We start from the raw sequence: 22,294 nt of genomic DNA on the forward strand, positions 1-22,294 counted from the left end.
AATAAACCTGTCACCATTACATCTCATTAAATACAATGGCAGGCGCAAGCAGAGGATAAATGATTCTCCAGTAAGAAACACATTTATTTTCCATTTTTATTATTATTTTTCATTTTGATTTACATTTTCCACTTTATATTTTTTCTGCCGTGTCATGGTGCTGTAGTTTGTGCCCTGGACAGTCCGGTCCCTCTTTTACTCAGTGAGGAAATAAACGAGTGCAGGAGGGACAGGAATGACAAACAGGAATTAGAATAAGAGATTGGTAAAGGAGGCTACAGGGGGAGAAGCGTCGCTCAGCCGATTATAATTTGTCGAGGAAGTTGTCGAGTGCCGGGATGCCCTCTTTCAGGCCCTTGCGTTTACGCGTGTCGGCGACGATCTGGCATGGTTTGGAGGCGGGGTCTTTGGGGTCTCCAGGCAGGATCTGCCAATGGTCAAACACACATTGAGGGAACGCCTGACCACCGGTGTTGGAGCGCAGATCAGCGGTGAAACCTAAAAGACACAGAACATTGTATATATTATGGATATTAGAGACAGAACACAAGATATGCCATTTATTACAAGACTTTCACCTACTGTTGCACTTGTGTACACAGTAGTGAGACAATAAAGTGACTTGATTGATTTGGGACTTGACCAAAACTGGCCATCATTAAAGAACATGTGCCTATGGATGCATCAGCAAAAAAAAAAAAAAAAAAAAAGCTTTTAGGCCACTTTTTGCACTTTGCTGCCATTTTGATTTTTAACATGTCACAACAGTAGAGCACTTTTAGCTCTTCAATATTTCACCCAAGAATAAATGTGGGACATTTGACCAATCATTGCATTCGGTCCGAAGGTAATGATAGGATGTCCTTCAATCTATATTTGCATATCAGCGTGCAACTTGTTCGCGCCAAGCGTGCCGCACGAGCGAGGGAAAAGTGAAGCCAAAACGTCTCAATCGCCCCCCCCCGGTCCTAGTATAGGTCATAAGCCCCGCCTCCCCATGTGGTCTCCCCTCAACGGGACGTGAGACCAACTAAACAATTCAATTACACTTCACATATCTTTTTTCCAAAGATAGAAACTACAGGATATGACATCAACGTGATAGTTTGTCATTTCAAGTGTTTGTTTTCAAAATAAGTTTGTTTTTAGTTATTTGATGCTATAAAAACGCTGCTGTGACATCATGATTGACAGCTGTGATTGACAGGTTCTCTGAGTGAAGTAGTCACTGAAGCACCAACGGACTTTCAGGATCGGAGGACTGAGGAGATTGGAGCTTTAAATTTAATATCTAAATTTCTATAATTAATTATTTCACACCGTCATAAGTCAAAAGTGCAGGGGCGTGTGCTTGCGATTGATTCAGCGAGAGTGAGGGCGGGGCCTTGATTTTGCGGCTTTACTTCCTGCTCACTACTGCGCAGGTCTGGTCCCGAAATCGCAACTGCGCAGACTCAAGTCCCAAAATGTCAGCGCCATATCGGGACACTGGCGGCTTCAGTTCTCACCAATGGAAAAAGAGCGAAGGGACGTCGGCCATCTTTTTTTACAGTCTATGGTTCGCGAGAATTATGGCAAAGTCTAACATGTGAATGAGAAACGAGGTAATCTGAAACCACTGCTATAGTTTCCAACAACACGTCTCACATTCAGTTCATAAATTAGAGGCGTGGCTTTGGACTACCTCTGAAGCGAGGGTGAGCTCTATGCATTCAACGCTAGCGTGCTAACGGCTAGCCTCTCTGGATTACACACCTAGCTTTAATGCATCATATCTGACAATTATGGCAACTCCATGAAGTGTCCAGTCAGCAAGACTCACCGAAAGACTCGTTGACAGGCAGGAAGGCCTTGACGACAAATATGGGTGTTCCCATGACCTGAGACTCTTCAAACACGTGGCCTCGTTTCCTGTTCAAGACACCGTAGATGCCACCAACCACCTGCTCTGGGCACTGCAGGACGAAACACACACTCGATCAGGAATCCATGATACTTCATCAGTGATGAAGTTACAAGGATAAGACAAAACTGAAGTCTCACCTGAATCTCCACCAGGTAAACGGGCTCCATGAGTCTGGGCTCGGCGGTGAGCTGACAGGCGTACAGAACTCTACGAGCGGTGGGAATGATCTGACCGCCTCCACGATGGATGGCGTCTGTGTGGAGAGTCACGTCGTGGACTTCGAAGCGGACGGCACGCATGTTCTCCTCGCACAGCACACCCTGAGGAGAGATGACAAACGATTAGGTTTATAATCATGTTTCACTTACAACCGAAATAAACTTAATGCCTTATTGGACCGTCACTTCAAGACTGGTTGGGACACTTCAAAGTACCCAGTACACACTGGGCTTAACTCATTCAGCGTCTGAAGGTCTCAGATATTAGTGGAAATGTTATCGATCATTTCATCAGAGTGGTGCATGATTTCTCATCATAGACCGAACAGAACTTGACTTCAACCACATCAAGTCAATCATTTGGGAGTCCGTAAAAATGTCCCATTTCAAAGCTTTACCGCAGAAGTTCCTGTAACTCACCTCTTTAGTAGCCCACTGGAATCCAGCCACGACACTGTCCTTGATCTCATTCAGGTACTGCACACCCTTGGTCACGTCCACCAGCATGTTGGGTCCGGTTCCGTCAGGTCCGAAGCACCAGATCTTTCGGGCTTCGGTCACCTCCCACTCGTATTTGTCGGCCAGGTAACGGGCACGGGTCTTGAGCTCCTGACGAGAGGTCACTTCACCTTTGTCAATGTCTTCGGCAAGGCCATCGGGGAACGGTTTGGCCTTCATGTACAGACGGTTGTGCTTGTTAGGAGACTTGGACAAACACATCTGGTCGGATTCTGCGCTCACCGTCTCCCTGTATGACACAACTGGGTCTGATTTCTGTTGGAGAAAGACAGGACATGTAAGTGTTTGTAGAACAGTATTTCCAGCTGTAGGAAGCATCTGGTGTATTTAATAAACAAGTTGTTAAAAGCATTGGTGGTCGAAATTCAAATGTAACATAAATGGAAATATATAAAGAAAAAAAAAAATACTAAATATATATAGTTAGAAATACACATTAACCATTTGTAATATTTTCATTGAAAATAAAATCTATTTAATTATTTTAGGTGTGCTCTTAAGTTCTCGTGGTAGCGTAGTGACTCGACTCAATCTGGGTGGTGGACGAATCAGTTGCCTCCACGTCCGAGACAGTCAATCCGCGCATCACGTGACTCGAGCGAGTTACCACGGAGACTTGGCACATGTGGAGGCTCAACGCCATTCTCAGTGGCATCGACGCACCATACGACCCACCGACAGCCACATTATAGGAACCACGAGGAGGTTACCCCATGTGACTCTACCCTACCTAGCAACCAGGCCAATTTGGTTGCTTAGGAGATCTGCACTAAAATGATGGTCTACGAATGATGCTAACATGTGTTTTTCGGTGGTTTCAGCAGGTTTCAGCACTTCGCTAGGCGATGCTAGCCTGGATTAGCATGATGCTAGTATGTTTTAGCACTTTGCTAAGCGATGCTAGCATGCGTTTACATGCTAGTACGTTTTTAGCATGTTTTAACACTATATTGGGCGATGCTAACATGTTAGCACATTTTAATACTTCGCTAGGCAATGCTAGCATGCTGTTCGGCAATATTTGCATTAATTAAAATATTAGATAATTATATTCCTAAATGATTAACATAAATTAGAACAACAAGTACACAAATTGTAATACTAGTTTAATTTATACTTAGTTTTTTTTTATTTTTTATAATTGACACTTAAGAAAATGCAACAGCAAAGTCTTTGATACAACATATTCTTTAAGTTAGGAAACTCGTTAAGTTTACACTTTAAAATGTTGCGAATCTGGTCCCCCAATTTAACTTTGATCAATAACACTTTCTGCTGTATTTGTGACTCGCACATTATGGGATATTTGCATTAGTTCTGTTTTAGTGTTCTCCATGTATGGATTAGTCTCACCTTGAGTGGAATGCAGGCATGGTCCTCTTCCAGATCTTTAAGGCAGATTTCCAGGTGAAGTTCTCCAGCTCCGGCGATGATGTGCTCTCCGGACTCCTCGATGATGCACTGCACCATGGGGTCGGACTTGGCCAGACGTTTGAGTCCCTCCACCAGTTTGGGCAGGTCAGCGGGGTTCTTGGCCTCCACAGCCACTCTCACCACAGGGCTCACGCTGAACTTCATCACACGCATGTTGTGGGCCTGCTCGAAGGTTGTGATGGTCCCGGTCTTCACCAAAAACTGGTCCACGCCAACCAAACCAACGATGTTACCGCATGGTACTTCCTCGATGGGCTCGACGTAACGACCCATCATCAAAATGGTCCTAAACAGACAACAAGGTAAACATTTTTTTTTTGGCAAACTCAATATTTATCTAGAACTCCAAAATCAGTTCTGAAGTGTAAATCAGTTTCTGTATCCTTTAAAAATGACTCCCTTGATCCAGCATCTACTGAACACGCCCCGAGATTTTAATTTCAAGGACTCTCAATTCTAGACCCAGTTTCCACCTGGTATCAAGAGTTTAAACTACAGTGGCATTAAAAACGCGGATACACACGCGAGAACTTCAAAAGATCTTCAGTGTCTGAAATCAACATGCATGGACACTTATGAAACAGCACTTTGTCTGAAATGTGTTGGCGGTGGCATAGTGGGCTGAAGCAACGAACTGGTAATCAGAAGGCTGCTGGTTTGATCCCCAACGCTGCCACCATTGCCCCAGAGCAAGGCACTTAACTCCAGGCTGTTCTGGAGGGATTGTTCCTGTAATAAGTGCACTGTAAGTCACTTTGGATAAGCGTAACCATGTGTGGAGAGAGTCGTATACCTCTGGATGGGTTTGACGAAGAGATCCTCCTTTTTGCCAGGGGTGAAGTTTGGTCCCATGATGCGCACCTTCAGGCCAGTGGACACGACCCCAGAGAAGACACGGCCGAAAGCGTAGAAACGGCCCTTGTCTGTGGTGGGCACCATTTTTGAGATGTACATCATGAGGGGTGCCTTCGGGTCACAGTTCTTAATACCTGTAAACAAAAATAGGGCCATTTAAAATAACGTGACACAATCAGCAATATAGGAAATCAACATTCATCTATGAAAGGGATCATATGAGAAATGCAACCAATGAGAAATGCAACCAACAGATAGGACAAAGAATCTTTAAAAAAGGCAGCCGTACCCAAGGCAGCCTCGTCATCGCCAGGTCCCTCGTAGAGCAGCTCGCAGCGGTATCTCTGGGCCGTGACGGGTGAAGGCAGGTGGATTGTGATCATCTGAAGCAGAGCTTCTCCAGCGGGCAGCCAGCGACGCATCACGGCCTTCAACAGAGGCTTGCCTTCCTTTTCCTTGTCCTCACTGTCCAGCTTGATGTCCAGCTTCTCGATCAGTTTCGCGGTTTCCTCCTTCTTGAAGTTCATGATGGCGTCAAACACCTGGAGTCAGGAAATAAAACCACTCGTTGTCATTTTCAAGAAGCGACTTCTGATGCAGATACACCATAAAACCAGGCTTCCACACTACAAGAGGAAAGCACATGGAATTGGGCTTGTAGGGACTCTGTGAGAGCCAGAAACCGCTTACCTTGAAGATGGGGTCCAGGATGAGTTGAGCGAAGGTGCGGGGCAGTTTCTTGCCATCAGGGCCGTTGGCAGTCTTGCTAAATTTGCCAGTGGCTGGGTCAAAGAACCTGGACGAGCAGAATAAGAGCTGAATGAAACCATGTGCAATGTGCATTGATCAGTGCTTATTTAGGTCTTCACTTTGATGAATACACTAGTGAAATATCTGCTAAAAATCGCAATTAATCGGCCAATATATTAAATGGAATACTGGCGGATTAAACAAACTCTTGCATTGGTTCCAAATCGACTATAAACTTTTGATTTAATGTTTGATTGAGCGCAAATATAGCACAATATTATGGGGCACCCTGCCTTCTAGATATCAGCTAGTGACAAACATATCAACCTCTCACCAAAAGAGCAGTTAAAATGTCCCAATCAAACCAATTCGGCATAAGTCTCACCTGTCGCCCCACAGTTTCTTCATCATGTCCTCCACTTTCTTACAACGGTCTGCTGGATTCAGCTGAGCTTCACCTTTGGCAGCAAACTTGGAAACGTACATCTCAGCAAACTGCTTGAGGGTGAAGGCCCATCCGTGCAGACCAGAACCAAAACCAACGGTACCGACCACTGGGTCAATCTAAAACCGACACAAATGAGGGTCAGAGGTGTGTGACAGTGCAGTGAACTAATGAAAATTATAACTAACATAAATTACATTATACTACAGCTCCGTTTCAAAATTTAGTGAGCCATCTTACTAGACAGCAGGCAGCAAATTTGGCTAACAAGATCCCGTGCAAATGTAGAGGTCACATGGTTTAAAAGAACTTTATGCGTCAAGTATAGCGAAGCCAAAACGCAACATTCATGCGTGTCCGCAGATAAAAAGGTAACCGCCATTGTAGACATGACCGCTCACTAGACTTCGAAACAGAGCTTGAGTGTTTGTGCTGGTCTCAGATAAAAGGGTTGGGTTATACATCAACACATCAGAGTGGTGCATGATTTCTCCTCATAGACCAGACAACAAGGTCTCCAACTTCTGCTCGCTTTATCTCAGAAACAAATGTACATTCTCACCATGATGTTACCCATGGGTCCACCCTCATCCTCTCCATAGGTGGAGATGATCACGTTGACGTTCTCCACGATGCGCTGGAAGGTTTGGAAGAGCTCTTCAGGCTCCAACTGCAACTCCAGAAGGGCGCGGTCCATCTTATTCATCATCAGCACTGGCTTGATGCGCTCAGCAATGGCCTGTCTCAGCACGGTCTCGGTCTGCACGCACACACCTAAGGAGCACATGCACATTATACATCTGAAACACACCGTCTGGCAACGGTCAATGCCTTAGTTTTTGATTATGATTTTGGACTGGGCAAGGGACAAACTTTACCAGAGACACAATCCACCACAACCAGAGCTCCATCAGTGACACGCAGAGCCGCTGTGACCTCCGAGGAGAAGTCCACGTGCCCGGGAGAGTCGATCAGGTTAATGAGGAAACCAGATCCATCCTTGCACTGCTTAATGAAGGCCATATCGTTTTCAGACAGCTCGTAGTACATGGAGATGGCGCTGTGAAAGAGGCACAAGAGAGGGCACTCAAAAACAAGAGGTGCTTTGTGCATGTATAGTACTGGACCATCCCTGAATGGCTTTGTTTCTAGATCACTTCTGATCCAGTGAGCTTATCCTGGATAACCGGCCATTTGATGCGATTCAACGCTACTCTGAAAGCGCTGATGCTGCAGTTAAACAACCTTTGCACTTGGGACGAGATTCCCAACTGAACACACGTACAGTAGGAGGCACCTCATGACCCAGTTTGATTGTGCATTAGTAATTGCATCGGGACTCCCTTAATCACTCACGGTGCATTTCTTTTGTCCCGTGTAAATAAATGCGTCAGACCAATTACACTTGGCCTTAGATAACCTCTCCGTACAACATCTCATCCGCTATTCTGTGACGCGTGTTGGCGCCGTTTTGGCAGCATGTGGGGGACCTACACAATATTAGACAAGTGGTTTTAATGTTCTGGCTGATCGGTGCACATTTCATAAAATCATGAAACTATATTTACGTGGATTTGATGGTAATGCAGCGCTCCTGCTCGTCTTTGCGTGTGTCAGTGAAGCGGGTCTCTCCGGCGCGGGCGGAAGCGATGATTCCAGCCTTGGACACCAGAGAGTCAGTCAGCGTTGATTTCCCATGATCCACGTGCGCAATCACGGACATGTTTCGGATGTTGGACTTCTTGTCCATGATGGCACGGATCTGGTCCACTGTAAAGTTCACCTGAGGAGGACAGCCCATGAATTAACAGTGAACAAAAACACACGCTAGTCGCGCAGATGAGTGAGATTTACACTACCTCAATTTAAGCTTGATGTCACTTTATTCCAGTAAACTTTTGGTAAAGTTAGATTTACTTCACATTCAAATATGTAAATGTAATGCAAATAGTCAAATAACAGCATTATTCCTCACATGACAGAACATGGAAAAATACATCAATTCCCCGTCAATCAGATACACTTGATTTGTTTAATTAGGCTTAATCATCTCGACTGAATTAAATTAATCAATACTGCACTGGAGTTGATCACTAAGGTAGGCATTATTTTGTTGGGATACATTTAAACCAGGGGTTTTAAAACTGATGAAAAGGACCCCCAAACATGGCAATCCCCTTACGAGGGACCTCCTCCAATATAAAAACTAATAATATAAAAATTAATATATATATATATATATATATATATATATATATATATATATATATATATATATATATATATATATATATATATATATATATATATATATATATAAAATCTATATCACTATATTTTAATATTTAAAGACCAGAGAAAAGAAACAATGCAAGTGATCTTATAATTTTTTTTTTTAAATTAGATATCGCTTTAAAGCCAAAAGAAAAATATTATCTGTACAAATACACAGATGTTTTGGACAATTACTTAACAAATAGCAACCATCAGGTTTTCATATCAGCAATGGCATTTTTGTGATCACTTAAGCATAAAAACACCGATAAGACAAAAAAAAAAAAAAATAAATAAAAAATAAAAATTACATATGACGTAATTTTTACTTAATTACGTAATATTGTGTTGTAATACGTTTTGTGTGTAATAAAGAAACACCTTCCAAAATAAACAGTTAAAAATCAGAAATGTTAAGGTCAATCGTATGTAAAATGAGTTGGGCTTAGTAGGCTACTGCAAATAAAATATATTAAAAAAAAAATTTAGAAGTGCAAAATAACCTTTTCCTCCACATCCTATTTTTTTTTTTAAATTGCCTCTTAAAATTTTGGCCTGTATTCACCGTGAGAATAATAAAAAGTAATTACAAGATGCGTTAAATCTAATTAACCGAGTAGCGAGATCGACTCCAGGGCGTGATGAGTGACCCAGCTCAGGTAGAAATTAGACTTTGCCCATGTTTAGTTTATTATTACTTTCAAAATAATACATTCATAATTTTTTTTTTTTTTTTTTAATCTAAAAAAAAAAAAAAAAAAAAAATTTGTAAAAATAATCCAATTGCTTTTAAGACCACTGAACTGCATTTCAAACTTCGAGTCCTGGCCCATTTAAACAGGTCAAACACGAATCATTCAAAGCATGAATCACGTTGAGCGAGTCCTTATCACGGCCTACCGGAAGCTCTCGCTGTAACAAAACGCCACCATGTGCGTGATGTGGCCCCACCGACAGACCGCACATGCGTGACAGAGCAGCACGTGACCAATGTGTACCGGCGCGCGGGCACACCGACACCTGCCGTTACACCGCCCGGCAAACTGATAAAAAGGCCAAACATCCAGAGAAAGACACAATATAACGGATACTAGAACAAGACATTCAAATAATGAGCCATAATGGGACAGTTAAGAGTTATGAGATTTTCCTCTAGCACGCGATTGTTTCCACAATACGTGGCACAGGCCCGAACCAGAAAATTGTAAATTAATACCTAAAATGCGGCAATAAGACTGGTTTAACTTACTTCGCTTACTAAGTGGTAAAACATTGACAATTAATTTACAAACAGTTGAGAAGCATCTTTTATAAAAATGAGTCATGCCGCAGAACAGCCGCTGCCATTTTGTTTTGAGGGAACAGCTCGCCGGCCTTTTTCCCCGCATACATCTGGACCAAAATCCCGTTACATCGGAAAATAATGGTTCAGAAAGCAACTTCGCGTCCCTGCTTAACGGTTTCGAACACAACAACGTCGGTAATACGTACCATTTTGATGGATGTTTCAGGATTCACTCAGCACAAATATAAGAACAGAGAGCGTGCTGCCTTCCGCTGGTAGGGACAGGCAGAGAGAAGACCGCTCTATGGCGAGGAGTGCTTTTATACTCAGGCGGAGGCCGCGAGTTCAGCGTGATGACGCAGGCAACTTTCCTTATACGCTACTGAGAGAAAGCAGCTCCCCCTTTTTCTACAGCTGACTGTGATTATGCGTTTCTGCAATATTTAGCAGCGTAAATATCGCAAATCTTTTTATATTATACTTAAAACATTGAGTGTACATTTATAAAATTATCCTTTGCGTTATATAACCCTGGAATTAGTTATAAAAAACGAATTACCACAGGGTTTCTATAACAGCTGCTGAGAGAGTAACAGTAAATGTGCCATTTTCACCCATTTTACTGTCTTAATCCACACTTCACTATTTTCCCCCTCTTCTTTAAAGTCATTCAAACGTAAGAGTGAGTGTTTTATTTTGGTCTTAGAGCAAATGTGTAAGTGAAAATAATATTTGCTGTGATCTCCCATTCACCCAGTCGATGTTTACCCAGCAAACGTTTACTTCCGCGTTCCAATATGGAGGACCAAAAATTAAAAACAAATATGTAAATCGTCACATTCATGCATGGAAATAAGTGTGATTCTTCAGTTAAGGTGACTTAATCCATATTAGGTATCATCATAGTTGTGAATGATTTTTTAGTAATTCTCTGGTTGTCCCCTAACCCAACATTTAACTTCTCCTCTACAATACATTTATAATAAAAAGAGTTAAACCAGGGAAATTCTATCTCATCAATTACTCACCCTCATGCCATCCCAGATGTGTTTGACTTTCTTTCTTCAGCAGAACACAAATTAAGATTTTTAGAAGAATATTTCAGATCTGTAAGTCCATACAATGTAAGTGAATGGTGACCAGAACGTTAAAGCTAAAAAAAGCACATTAAGACAGCATAATAGTAATCCATATGTTTTTATCCATGTCTCCAGAAGTAATATGATAGGTGTGGGTGAGAAAGAGATTAATATGTATGTCCTTTTTTACTCTAAATCTCCACTTTAACTTTCACTTCCACATTCAGCCACCTACTGGTCTGGGCTGGCCAAAGGTGGAGATTTATATTAAAAAAGGACTTAGCATCCTAACCTATCATATCACTTCACAAGACATGGATACAACCACTGGATTGCATTTATGCAGCTTATGTCCTTTTTGGAGCTTAAAAGTTCTGGTCACCATTCACTTGCATTGTATGGACCTACACCCCCCCCCCGACAGTATTTATAACACTCGCACACACTCCCGCCCTACAGCGTTTATAACACTCGCACCCCCCAGTACAGTGTTTATAACATTCGCACCCCCCCTGTACAGCGTTTATAACACCCGCACCCCCCCGTACAGCATATAGAACACTCGCCCCCTGTACAGCATATAGAACACTCTGTCCCCCTGTACAGCATATAGAACACTCGTCCCCCCTGTACAGCATATAGAACCCTCGTCCCCCCTGTACAGCATATAGAACACTCGTCCCCCCTGTACAGCATATAGAACACTCGTCCCCCCTGTACAGCATATAGAACACTCGTCCCCCCAAGCACAGCATATAGAACACTCGCGACCCCCTGTACAGCATATAGAACACTCTCGTCCCCCCTGTACAGCATATAGAACACTCGTCCCCCCTGTACAGCATATAGAACACTCGTCCCCCCTGTACAGCATATAGAACACTCGTCCCCCTGTACAGCATATAGAACACTCGTCCCCCCTGTACAGCATATAGAACACTCGTCCCCCAATGTACAGCATATAGAACACTCGTCCCCCTGTACAGCATATAGAACACTCGTCCCCCCTGTACAGCATATAGAACACTCGTCCCCCTGTACAGCATATAGAACACTCGTCCCCCTGTACAGCATATAGAACACTCGTCCCCCCGTACAGCATATAGAACACTCGTCCCCCCTGTACAGCATATAGAACACTCGTCCCCCCAGCACAGCATATAGAACACTCGCACTCCCCTGTACAGCGTTTATAACACTCGCACCCCCGTACAGCATATAGAACACTCGTCCCCCAGTACAGCATATAGAACACTCGCACCCCCGTACAGCGTTTATAACACTCGCACTCCCAGTACAGCATTTAGAACACTCGCGACTCCCCGTACAGCGTTTATAACAGTGGTACCCCCGCACAGCGTTTATAAAACTCGCATCCCCCCATACAGCATTTAGAACACTCACACCACCCCCCATACAGCGTTTATAACACTCACACCCTCCCGTACAGCATTTATAACACTCGCACCCCCGTTCAGCGTTTATAACACTCGCACCCCCGTTCAGCGTTTATAACACTCACACCCCCGTACAGCATTTATAACACTCGCACACACCCCCACCCCCGATCAGCGTTTATAACACTCACACCCCCGTTCAGCGTTTATAACACTCGCACTCCGTTCAGCGTTTATAACACTCGCACCCCCGTTCAGCGTTTATAACACTCGCACCCCCGTTCAGCGTTTATAACACTCGCACACACCCCCACCCCCGATCAGCGTTTATAACACTTCGCAATCCCCCTATACAGCATTTAGAACACTCACACCAACCCCCCGTACAGCATTTAAACACTTGCACCCCCCTTCAATGTTTGTAACACTCGCCCACCACCCCACCCCCCAGTTCAGCGTTTATAACACTGGTACCCCCCACAGTGTTTATAACACTCGCACCACCCCACCCCCGTTCAGAGTTTATAACACTCGCACACACTCCCCTGTACAGCATTGAGAACACTCGCCCCCGTACAGCATTTCTAACACTTCGGCCCCTCCGTACAGCGTTTATAACACTCGCACTCCCCATCGCACAGCGTTTATAACACTGGTACCCCCGTACAGCGTTTATAACACTGGTACCCCCCGTACAGCGTTTATAACACTGGTACCCCCAGTACAGCGTTTATAACACTCGCATCACCACCCCACCCCCCCACACCCCCCCGTACAGCATTTATAACACTCGCAACCCCCCCCATGTACAGCGTTTATAACAATTGCCCCCCCATACAGCGTTTATAACACTCGCAGTAGAGGCGGTGTTCATAACAGTTGTTAATAACAGTCGCACCCCCATGTAGAGCGTATATAACACATGTACATTTAACACATCCCGGGTGAAACACCCCCCTGTGAAAATATCCTGGCACCGCCCCTGCATGGCACACCCAAAGTCTTGTTTCTAGCTACGCCACTGCTTATTTGTTATATAAACTCACCAATTTATATAGTTAATTACAATTTAGATCTATTATTTTGTTAATGTATTCATTTATTTATTTATTTAACATAACATAATTCTGTATTTTTCTTTAATTCGTGCTCAATTTGAATTTAAATTCGAAAGCTCATTTAGTATGCAATAAGAAGGGTGTTTGAATACAAATTATTAGTGATAAGAAATCGAATTTTATGTTCGTATGGAACATTTTCTTTGTGCGTGAATGCGGAACGTATTTTCCTCACAATACTCACCCGGGCCTCATTAAAGGTAGCACCAACACAACGCCTTTCTGCGATTCACAAACGATTTACGTCAGTTATATTCCGTTACAAATAGTAAGTTTTCCACGCTTACTCTTTTACCGTACTACCGTTCTCCCGGGCGGGGTTTGTCAAAAGGGTCCAGGCGAGGTGTTGATGACTTGTTATAAACATTTTTGTTTAACGTTTTGATTGAGATTAGAGATTTTCTCAGGTAGGAACATTACAGTGAGCAAAAGTTTACCTTTTAAGAAACAATGTATTTGTTGTGTGAGTCACGACTGCTGTTACCATGATACAGTAATCATGTGGTAATCCCATGTTACTTTGAAAAATACCAAAGTACTGAATGGTACATGGTTCTTCAATGTGCTTTATGGAGTGCCTTGATATTGCCATTGTGCCTTAAAAATTATACTTTTATGTTAGTAACCTGACAATATTTGCTACATTAAACTGATCATCAGACAAAATGCATCCTTTTGAATACATTGGTGGCGGCCTGGACCTGAATCTGTTGTGTTGTGTTTGAGCAGGTCCTGTTGCAGTCATGGCCAAACGCAGAATAACACAGGAGACTTTTGACACAGTGGTCAGTGAAAACATTGAGGAGTTTGAAATGGAGGGAAATGAAGCTTTGCAAGAGGCCATCGAACAGTTTGAATCTCAAGGTGAGTTAAAATAAACATTGTGTGTTACTGGGAAAACTAAAAAGTGTTTAAAATGGTGAAAATCTTATAAGAAGGAGTAACCAGATACAACTATCTAATATATATGCTTTATTTTTTTCTCTACCTAAACTCTTGATGTTAAAAAGGAAAAATCATGTCCGTATTATTTATCAAACTGCCTATTATGGTAGTATAAATTACTTTGATAATATCATGCACTGTAAAAAGTATTTTTGTCTTATTTTCCAATAAAATATCTAAATATCATAAAACCTAGAACGCATTTGTGGGTCATAAATGACCCAGTGTCTAGTTTATTTATTTGTATTTTTTTAAATATAGTTATGTGTGTGTATATATATATATATATGTATGTGTGTTTGTGTGTGTTTTCTGTGATGTTCATTGCATTTAACACTGGTATTATTTTTGTAATGCATTGATTGTTTTCACTTTTCATTTGTTATGCCATTAAATTTACAGTATGTTAAATTCTATGTTCATGCTCACTTTTATTTGTAGTATGCAAGTATAGAGATTTGCCTTGTTCATGGCAAAGGCACAATCCAGGACCACTTCTTATGGGGCTTTTCCACGGCACGGTATAACTCAATTCGACTCTGCACGCTTTTTTGGGGTTTCCACTGTGGATGGGACCTGGTACCTGATACTTATTTTAGCACCACCTCGGTCGAGTTTCCAAGCGAACCGAGCCGATACTAAATGTGACATCAAATCTTTGCAGATCACTGATTGGTCAGAGAGAATCGTCACTACCGGCGTCACTGGATTTCCGACACGGGACATCAACCCGCTATATAAAGTATTTGTTTGTGTGTGTCACGGATTAAAGCAGAAGCAGGACCCAAACGCAGAGTATAAAAACTGAAGGATTTATTAATACAAAAATAAACAAAAAAACAACATAACCTATCCCGTAGGGGGCAAACACAAAGTCCAGTGCTGAAAGCCGACTGAAGCTGGGCTGGGGCCGACGGACGGGAAGCAGGACCGACATTAACATGAAACGAGACAAACTGGCACCGGACATCACACACGAGGAGACTAAAATAGAGAGAGAAATCAAATGGGTTAACAAGCAGGGCAGGTGTGACTAATGAACTCATAGTAAGCAAACAAGGAGGCAGGGCATGAAGCAAGTCTGAGAGACACGTGGCAATACAGAAACAAAACAAAGCCACGTGCTCCCACAAATACGCACGCAGACACCCGAATGGCATCAGCGCATATCGCCAAGACAATAGGCAACATGCGCTCATGCCAACCGATAGATGAAACGAGAGAATGCACGGCAATGCCAACAAAGCAGTGCCATGCATTCTCACGCTAGACAAAGCCTGAGCGAACATTGCGAGGCAGACACGACCTGATGCACGCAACAGGTGATATAACGAGACGGGACACCTGTGCGAGAGTCCGGCCACACACAAACCCGACACATTAGACCGTAGTGACCGAACATCAGCACAATGTGAACCCACATATGCATTTAAGGGGGGTAAAGTTACATAGTAGGCCTTCAATACCTGATGTTTTTTACTGCCTGACGTTTCGATTTTTATTCAAAGGTGTGGACCTCAGCAACATTGTGAAGGAAGTGCCAAAAGTGTCTTCTGAAGAAAACGCAGAAGACCAAACTCACAAGGTTCTTCAGGTAGGTTCACGTTCATGTCCCACGACGTGAGATGTTCACTTGTCAAACGCTAACTCTGTAATGTCGAGAATACTGGCATGTTTTCCAGGCTTTAGAGTCACTCAAATCTGCAGTGTCGTCGTCCACATCCGTACTGGAGGATCTGCGAGTGTTCACAGAGCAGTGCTCTCTCGACTTCGCTCGGAGATACCTGGCGGCTCAAAAGGAGGCGTATCCCACGATCCTCACCTGCTGCCAGAGAGCCGGAGAGGAGAAGGAGTTGCTCTCGGTTGCGCTTGCCGCTCTGTCCGTGCTAACCGACGGCCAGCCGGACCTCCTGGACGTGGAAGGACGAGAGTTTTTGATCGGTGCTTTAACGACGCACCAGTCGGACCCCGCTCTCACCTGCCAGTGCATCCGTATCGTTCGACACTTCTGTCTGAAACATGAGAATAACAGGCAGGCTTTTGTGAAGGCTGGTGCTTTGGCACTGCTCACCGGGAGCATCACACGCCACATTGAACATCATGAGGTCGTGAGGGAGGCCTGTGTCGCGCTGAGGGTCATGACCTTTGACGACGATGTGCGTGTGCCTTTTGGACAGGCTCATGAACATGCTAAGATGATCGTGTTGGAGCAGAACGGACTGAAAGTTATCGTTGAAGCTGCTAAAGGTGAGCTTAACTGTTACTTAGGGAAAATTTGGCCGATACTCCTAGACAATTATTATTTTCATAGTATGAATAATAACAATAAATCTATACGGTTTTCCCTGTTTTTATTTTTTTACTATTTGTTTTCTCCCCAATTTGGAATGCACTACTTAGTAGCTCCTCGTGGTGGTGTAGTGACTCGCCTCAATCCGGGTGGTGGAGGACGAATCTCAGTTTCCTCCACATCTGAGACCGGCAATCCGTGCATCTTATCACGTGGCTTGTTGAGCGCGTTACCATGGAGACGTAGCGCGTGTGGAGGCTTCACGCTATTCTCCGCGGCATCCACGCACAAGTCACCACACGCCCCACCGACAGCGAGAACCACATTATAGCGACCACGAGGAGGTTACCCCATGTGACTCTACCCTCCCTAGCAACCGGGCTAATTTGGTTGCTAAGGAGACCTGGCTAGAGTCACTCAGCATGCCCTTGGATTCAAACTCGCGACTCCAGGTGTGATAGTCGGCGTCAATACTCGCTGAGATACCCAGACCCCCCATATGTATATGTATTTTATTTAATTTTCTCCCATATTTGGAACGCCCAATTCCAAATGTGCTCGTGGTGGCGTAGTGACTCGCCTCTATCCGGGTGGTGGAGGACGAATCTCAGTTGCCTCCACATCTGAGACCGTCAATCCACGCAGCTCATCACGTGGCTCATTGAGCGCTTCACGCTATTCTCCACGATCCACGCACAACTCGCCACACGCCCCACCGAGAGCGAGAACCACAAATCGCGACAAATAGGAGGTTACCCCTTGTGAGTCTACCCTCCCTAGCAACCGGGCCAATTTGGTTGCTAAGGAGACCTGGCTGGAGTCACTCAGCACGCCCTGAATTCAAACTCACGACTCCAGGTTTGATAGTCATCGTCAATACTCCTTGACATACCCAGACCCTCCCTAGCAACCAGGCCAATTTAGATGCTAAGGAGACCTGGCTGGAGTCACTCAGCATGCCCTGGATTCAAACTCATGACTCCTGGAGTGACAGTCAGCATCAATACTCCTTGACATACCCAGACCCTCCCTAGCAACTGGGCCAATTTGGTTGCTAAGGAGACCTGGCTGGTGTCACTCAGCACGCCCTGGATTCAAACTCATGACTCCTGGAGTGACAGTCAGCGTCAATACTCCTTGACATACCCAGACCCTCCCTAGCAACCAGGCGAATTTGGATGCTAAGGAGACCTGGCTGGAGTCACTCAGCACGCCCTGGATTCAATCTCACGACTCCAGGTGTGATAGTCAATCGTCAATACTCCTTGACATACCCAGACCCTCCCTAGCAACCAGGCCAATTTGGTTGCTAAGGAGACCTGGCTGGAGTCACTCAGCATGCCCTGGATTCAATCTCACGACTCCTGGAGTGACAGTCAGCATCAATACTCCTTGACATACCCAGACACTCCCTAGCAACCAGGCCAATTTGGATGCTAAGGAGACCTGGCTGGAGTCACTCAGCACGCCCTGGATTCAAACTCACGACTCCAGGTTTGATAGTCATCGTCAATACTCCTTGACATACCCAGACCCTCCCTAGCAACCAGGCCAATTTGGTTGCTAAGGAGACCTGGCTGGAGTCACTCAGCATGCCCTGGATTCAATCTCATGACTCCTGGAGTGACAGTCAGCATCAATACTCCTTGACATACCCAGACCCTCCCTAGCAACCAGGCCAATTTGGTTGCTAAGGAGACCTGGCTGGAGTCACTCAGCACGCCCTGGATTCAAACTCACGACTCCAGGTTTGATAGTCATCGTCAATACTCCTTGACATACCCAGACCCTCCCTAGCAACCAGGCCAATTTGGAGGTGTGATAGTCAGCGTCAAGTTTAAAAAAAAAACAAACTTTTAAACACCATATGATTTTTTTTGTCCATATTGCACAGCCCTAATTTGAACAACAAGCTCCACAACATTATAAAACAAAATTTCAGGGTTTACACCTAACATACACCCAATAAATCGCATCCGAATACATTAAGCACAGCGGCACCTTAACTATAAAACAGTCATGACATTTGAAACTTCGTGAATTCAACTATTTACTTACGGTTTTGTGTTGGGTCCAATAAAGTTGTCTCGTCTATAATAATGCTCATTCAATAACAGTTCATTTGCAAAGCTCGAATCATGTATTGACTGGTTCACAAGCAATTCATTCTGATGCAGCCGAAAATGCATACAATAGACGCTGTTGGGCATTGTGTGATCCATTTGCCGGGCTGAGTATGTAATAATGTTTGGCGACACACGTATGCACTTAAGGGTTAATTGTGTTGAGCCCTGTTACCCATTAAGACATATTTGTGATGATGACTGTGTGGTAACTTTAACTGTGCTTGTCTCAGCCCACCCAGAGAACACGGCAGTGCTCAGTGAACTCTGTGCCACTCTCTCTCGTCTCGCTGTCAGAAATGAGTTCTGTCAGGACATCGTAGAGCTCGGAGGCTTGAAATTCATGATAACACTCCTGGCTGACAGCTTAGATTGTCAGGTGAGCAAATGAATCTGATACAAATATGAGTTTCTCCATGAAACGGATGTAAATGGAAAGACAAACTGAAAGACGAGAGTCTGTTCTCCTTTCTTTTCCTCCAGGAGCTTGTGAAGCAGGTGCTCAGTGCATTGAAGGCCATCGCCGGAAATGACGATGTCAAAGATGCCATTGTCAATATGGGTGGGGCAGAACTGATTGTCATGGCGATGAACCGACACATGGCCAATGCACAGGTGTGTGCATGTCAGAACTACAGCTGATGTCTTTGAAAACCTTTAAGAGGAAAAGCTCATCATAAACACTGTTAGTTAATGTGTGGTCAAGGTGTTTTCCTTAGTGTTGTTTCCTTGTTCCAGGTGTGTGAACAGGGATGTGCGGCACTGTGTGTACTCGCTCTACGTAAACCCAATAACTGCAAAGTCATCATGGAGTGTGGGGGAGCGCTGGCGGCAATGCAGGCCATGAAGAATCATCCAGCTGAAGTCAATGTGCAGGTAACACAATATGATTCCTCGTTTATTTTTTAAAGAGGTCATACATGGTGCATTCATCTGTCTTGATGTCTGAAAGTTGTGGAAGATCAGAATAAGTTGTTCTTTCAGTAAATGCTCTTTTTGGTCTGTGCTTCATATGGTTAGCATTACGGCGGGATGGGATTAGGACATCTGCTCCCTCCCAGGAACAAACTGAGGCACCTTTGTAGAACAGGCCAATGTTTAGCTACATGTTGAAACATGTTAGCAATGCCTAGCAACATACCAACAACACCTAGCTACATGTTATTTTTTTTGTTTAACAATTTTTGATTGATTTTCCATTAAACCATGTAGCATTTTCTACAGCACATATTGGACCAACTAGCTACATGTTAAAACATGCTAGCAATGTTTAGACACATGCTTGAAAATATTAGCAATGCCTATCTACAGACTAGCAATGCTTAGCTACGTGCTTAAACATGTTAGCAGTCCCTAGATACAGGCAAAGACACGTTAGCAATGACTAAGTACATGATCACAATGCCTAGCTACATGTTAAAACATGCTAGCAATTCCTATCAACATGCTACAAAATATTAGCAATGCCTAGCTACCAATGCTTAGCTACATGCTAAAACATGCTAGCAGTGCCTAACTATAGGTTAAAACATGTTAGCAATGCATAGCTGCATGTTAGAACATGTTAGCAATACCTAGCTGCATGCTTGAATATGTTAGCAATGCTTAGATGCAAGTTAGAACATGTTAACAATTATTAGCTACATGCTTAAATGTGTTAACAGTGCCTAGCTACATGATATAACACGTAACAATGCCTAGCTACATGCTAGCAATGTCTAGCCACATGTTAAAACATGCAAGCAGTGTCTAGACACATGCTTGAAAATATTAGCAATGCCTATCTACAGATTAGCAATGCTTAGCTAAGTGTTTAAACATGCTAGCAATGCCTAGCTACAGGCAAAGACATGTTATCATTGACTAGATACATGATAGCAATGCCTAGCTACATGTTAAAACATGCTAGCAATTCCTATCAACATGCTACAAAATATTAGCAATGCCTAACTACAGGCTAGCTACCAATGCTTAGCTACATGCTAAAACATGCTCGCAGTGCCTAGCTACATGATATAACATGTTAGGAATGCCTAGCTGCATGTTAGATCATGTTAGGAATGCCTAGCTGCATGCTAGATCATGTTAGAAATGCCTAGCTGCATGCTAGATCATGTTAGCAATGCCTAGCTACAGGCTAGCTACCAATGCTTAGCTACATGCTAAAACATGCTAACAGTGCCTAGCTACATGATATAACATGTTAGCAATGCCTAGCTGCATGCTAGATAATGTTAGGAATGCCTAGCTGCATGTTAGATCATGTTAACAATGCCTAGCTGCATGTTAGAACATGTTAGCAATACCTAGCTGCATGCTAGAACATGTTAGCAATACCTAGCTGCATGCTAGAACATGTTAGCAATGTCTAGCTGCATGCTAGAACATGTTAGCAATGCCTAGCTGCATGTTAGAACATGTTAGCAATGCCTAGCTGCATGTTAGATCATGTTAACAATGCCTAGCTGCATGTTAGATCATGTTAGCAATACCTAGCTGCATGTTAGAACATGTTAGCAATGCCTACCTGCATGTTAGAACATGTTAGCAATGCCTAGCTGCATGTTAGATCATGTTAACAATGCCTAGCTGCATGTTAGATCATGTTAACAATGCCTAGCTGCATAGTTAGATCATGTTAGCAATACCTAGCTACATGTTAGAACATGTTAGCAATGCCTAGCTGCATGTTAGATCATGTTAACAATGCCTAGCTGCATGTTAGATCATGTTAGCAATACCTAGCTGCATGTTAGAACATGTTAGCAATACCTAGCTGCATGTTAGAACATGTTAGCAATACCTAGCTGCATGCTAGAACATGTTAGCAATGCCTACCTGCATGCTAGAACATGTTAGCAATGCCTAGCTGCATGTTAGAACATGTTAGCAATGCTTTCTTTTTTATTTATGAAATTGTATTTAGTGTTGACTCAAACTCCAAAGCTATTTATTGCTGTTTCAGAAACAGTCGTGTATGTTGTTGAGGAACCTGGTCGCTCGCACACGTGACTTCACTCAGGCGATACTAGAAATGGGAGCCGAGGCGCTGATATCTAAGGCTCTATCCACTCACAGGGACTGTGGCGATGTGGGACGGGCCGCCCTACGAGATCTCGGCTGCCAGGTTGAACTGCGAGAACTCTGGACGGGCAAGAAGGGAAGCCTGAGTCACTGAATGAACTATGATGGCAAATCTCTGCTTCATCCATGAATTCACTATTGAATCATATGACGGCATGACTTAACAATGGAGGTCATGCAATTAAACATCTCTTTCCAGTAGTATTGAAGTACATCTGCTGTCTGACTGTGTGCATATGATGCATTACAAGTTACAGTGTATATATCTTTTAATTCTTAGTTAGTAAATATTTTGTTTGGGTGTGTGTGTGTGTGTGTGTGTGGGGGGGGGGGGGGGGGTAGTCTTTTAATGACTCACTCAAAACACAGGAAAGACTTTCATTTGTTGACACTTACATACATTTACTCACCATCATGCTATTCCAGATGTGACTTTTTTTCTTCTGCAGAACACAAATGGAGATTTTTTTTCTAAGAATATCTCAGCTCTGTAGGTCCATACAATGCATGTGAATGGTGATCAGAACTTTGAAGTCCCAAAAAGCACATAAAAGCAGCATAAAAGTCATCCA

At 43.5% G+C, this 22,294-nt stretch overlaps 2 protein-coding genes across 2 annotated transcripts; one reads left to right on the forward strand and one right to left on the reverse strand.

The window, feature by feature from the left end:
* Positions 1–78: 78 nt before the first annotated feature.
* eef2b (eukaryotic translation elongation factor 2b) lies at positions 79–10,006 on the reverse strand. Its single transcript, XM_052129433.1, has 13 exons — positions 9,893–10,006; positions 7,696–7,910; positions 7,006–7,187; positions 6,690–6,901; positions 6,068–6,246; positions 5,623–5,728; positions 5,222–5,474; positions 4,871–5,066; positions 3,997–4,363; positions 2,545–2,898; positions 2,044–2,226; positions 1,823–1,955; positions 79–498 (listed from the first exon to the last, which is right to left on the reverse strand). The coding sequence occupies exons 1-13, from the start codon at positions 9,893–9,895 to the stop codon at positions 305–307; spliced, it is 2,577 nt and encodes an 858-aa protein (XP_051985393.1). The 5' UTR covers positions 9,896–10,006; the 3' UTR covers positions 79–304.
* Positions 10,007–13,589: 3,583 nt separating this feature from the next.
* On the forward strand, positions 13,590–22,019 carry LOC127645788 (armadillo repeat-containing protein 6-like). The gene is made up of 8 exons (XM_052129465.1): positions 13,590–13,687; positions 14,010–14,144; positions 15,734–15,819; positions 15,908–16,472; positions 18,872–19,017; positions 19,122–19,253; positions 19,377–19,514; positions 21,604–22,019. The coding sequence occupies exons 2-8, from the start codon at positions 14,024–14,026 to the stop codon at positions 21,814–21,816; spliced, it is 1,401 nt and encodes a 466-aa protein (XP_051985425.1). The 5' UTR covers positions 13,590–13,687; positions 14,010–14,023; the 3' UTR covers positions 21,817–22,019.
* The last annotated feature ends 275 nt before the right edge of the window (positions 22,020–22,294 follow it).

Source organism: Xyrauchen texanus, chromosome 6, assembly GCF_025860055.1.
Source record: "Xyrauchen texanus isolate HMW12.3.18 chromosome 6, RBS_HiC_50CHRs, whole genome shotgun sequence".
Taxonomy (NCBI): Eukaryota; Metazoa; Chordata; class Actinopteri; order Cypriniformes; family Catostomidae; genus Xyrauchen; species Xyrauchen texanus.

Bases quoted from the DNA above. Each gene is read 5' to 3' on its own strand.
- eef2b (XM_052129433.1), bottom strand. The intron at 6,247-6,689 runs GTGAGAATGTAC...TGTCGGTTTTAG, and splicing joins GACCCATGGGTAACATCATG to ATTGACCCAGTGGTCGGTAC. The intron at 2,899-3,996 runs GTGAGACTAATC...TTTCTCCAACAG, and splicing joins ATGCCTGCATTCCACTCAAG to AAATCAGACCCAGTTGTGTC.
- LOC127645788 (XM_052129465.1), top strand. From the start codon at position 14,024: ATGGCCAAACGCAGAATAACACAGGAGACTTTTGACACAGTGGTCAGT. The intron at 19,018-19,121 runs GTGAGCAAATGA...CTTTTCCTCCAG, and splicing joins CTGACAGCTTAGATTGTCAG to GAGCTTGTGAAGCAGGTGCT. The intron at 19,254-19,376 runs GTGTGTGCATGT...TCCTTGTTCCAG, and splicing joins GACACATGGCCAATGCACAG to GTGTGTGAACAGGGATGTGC.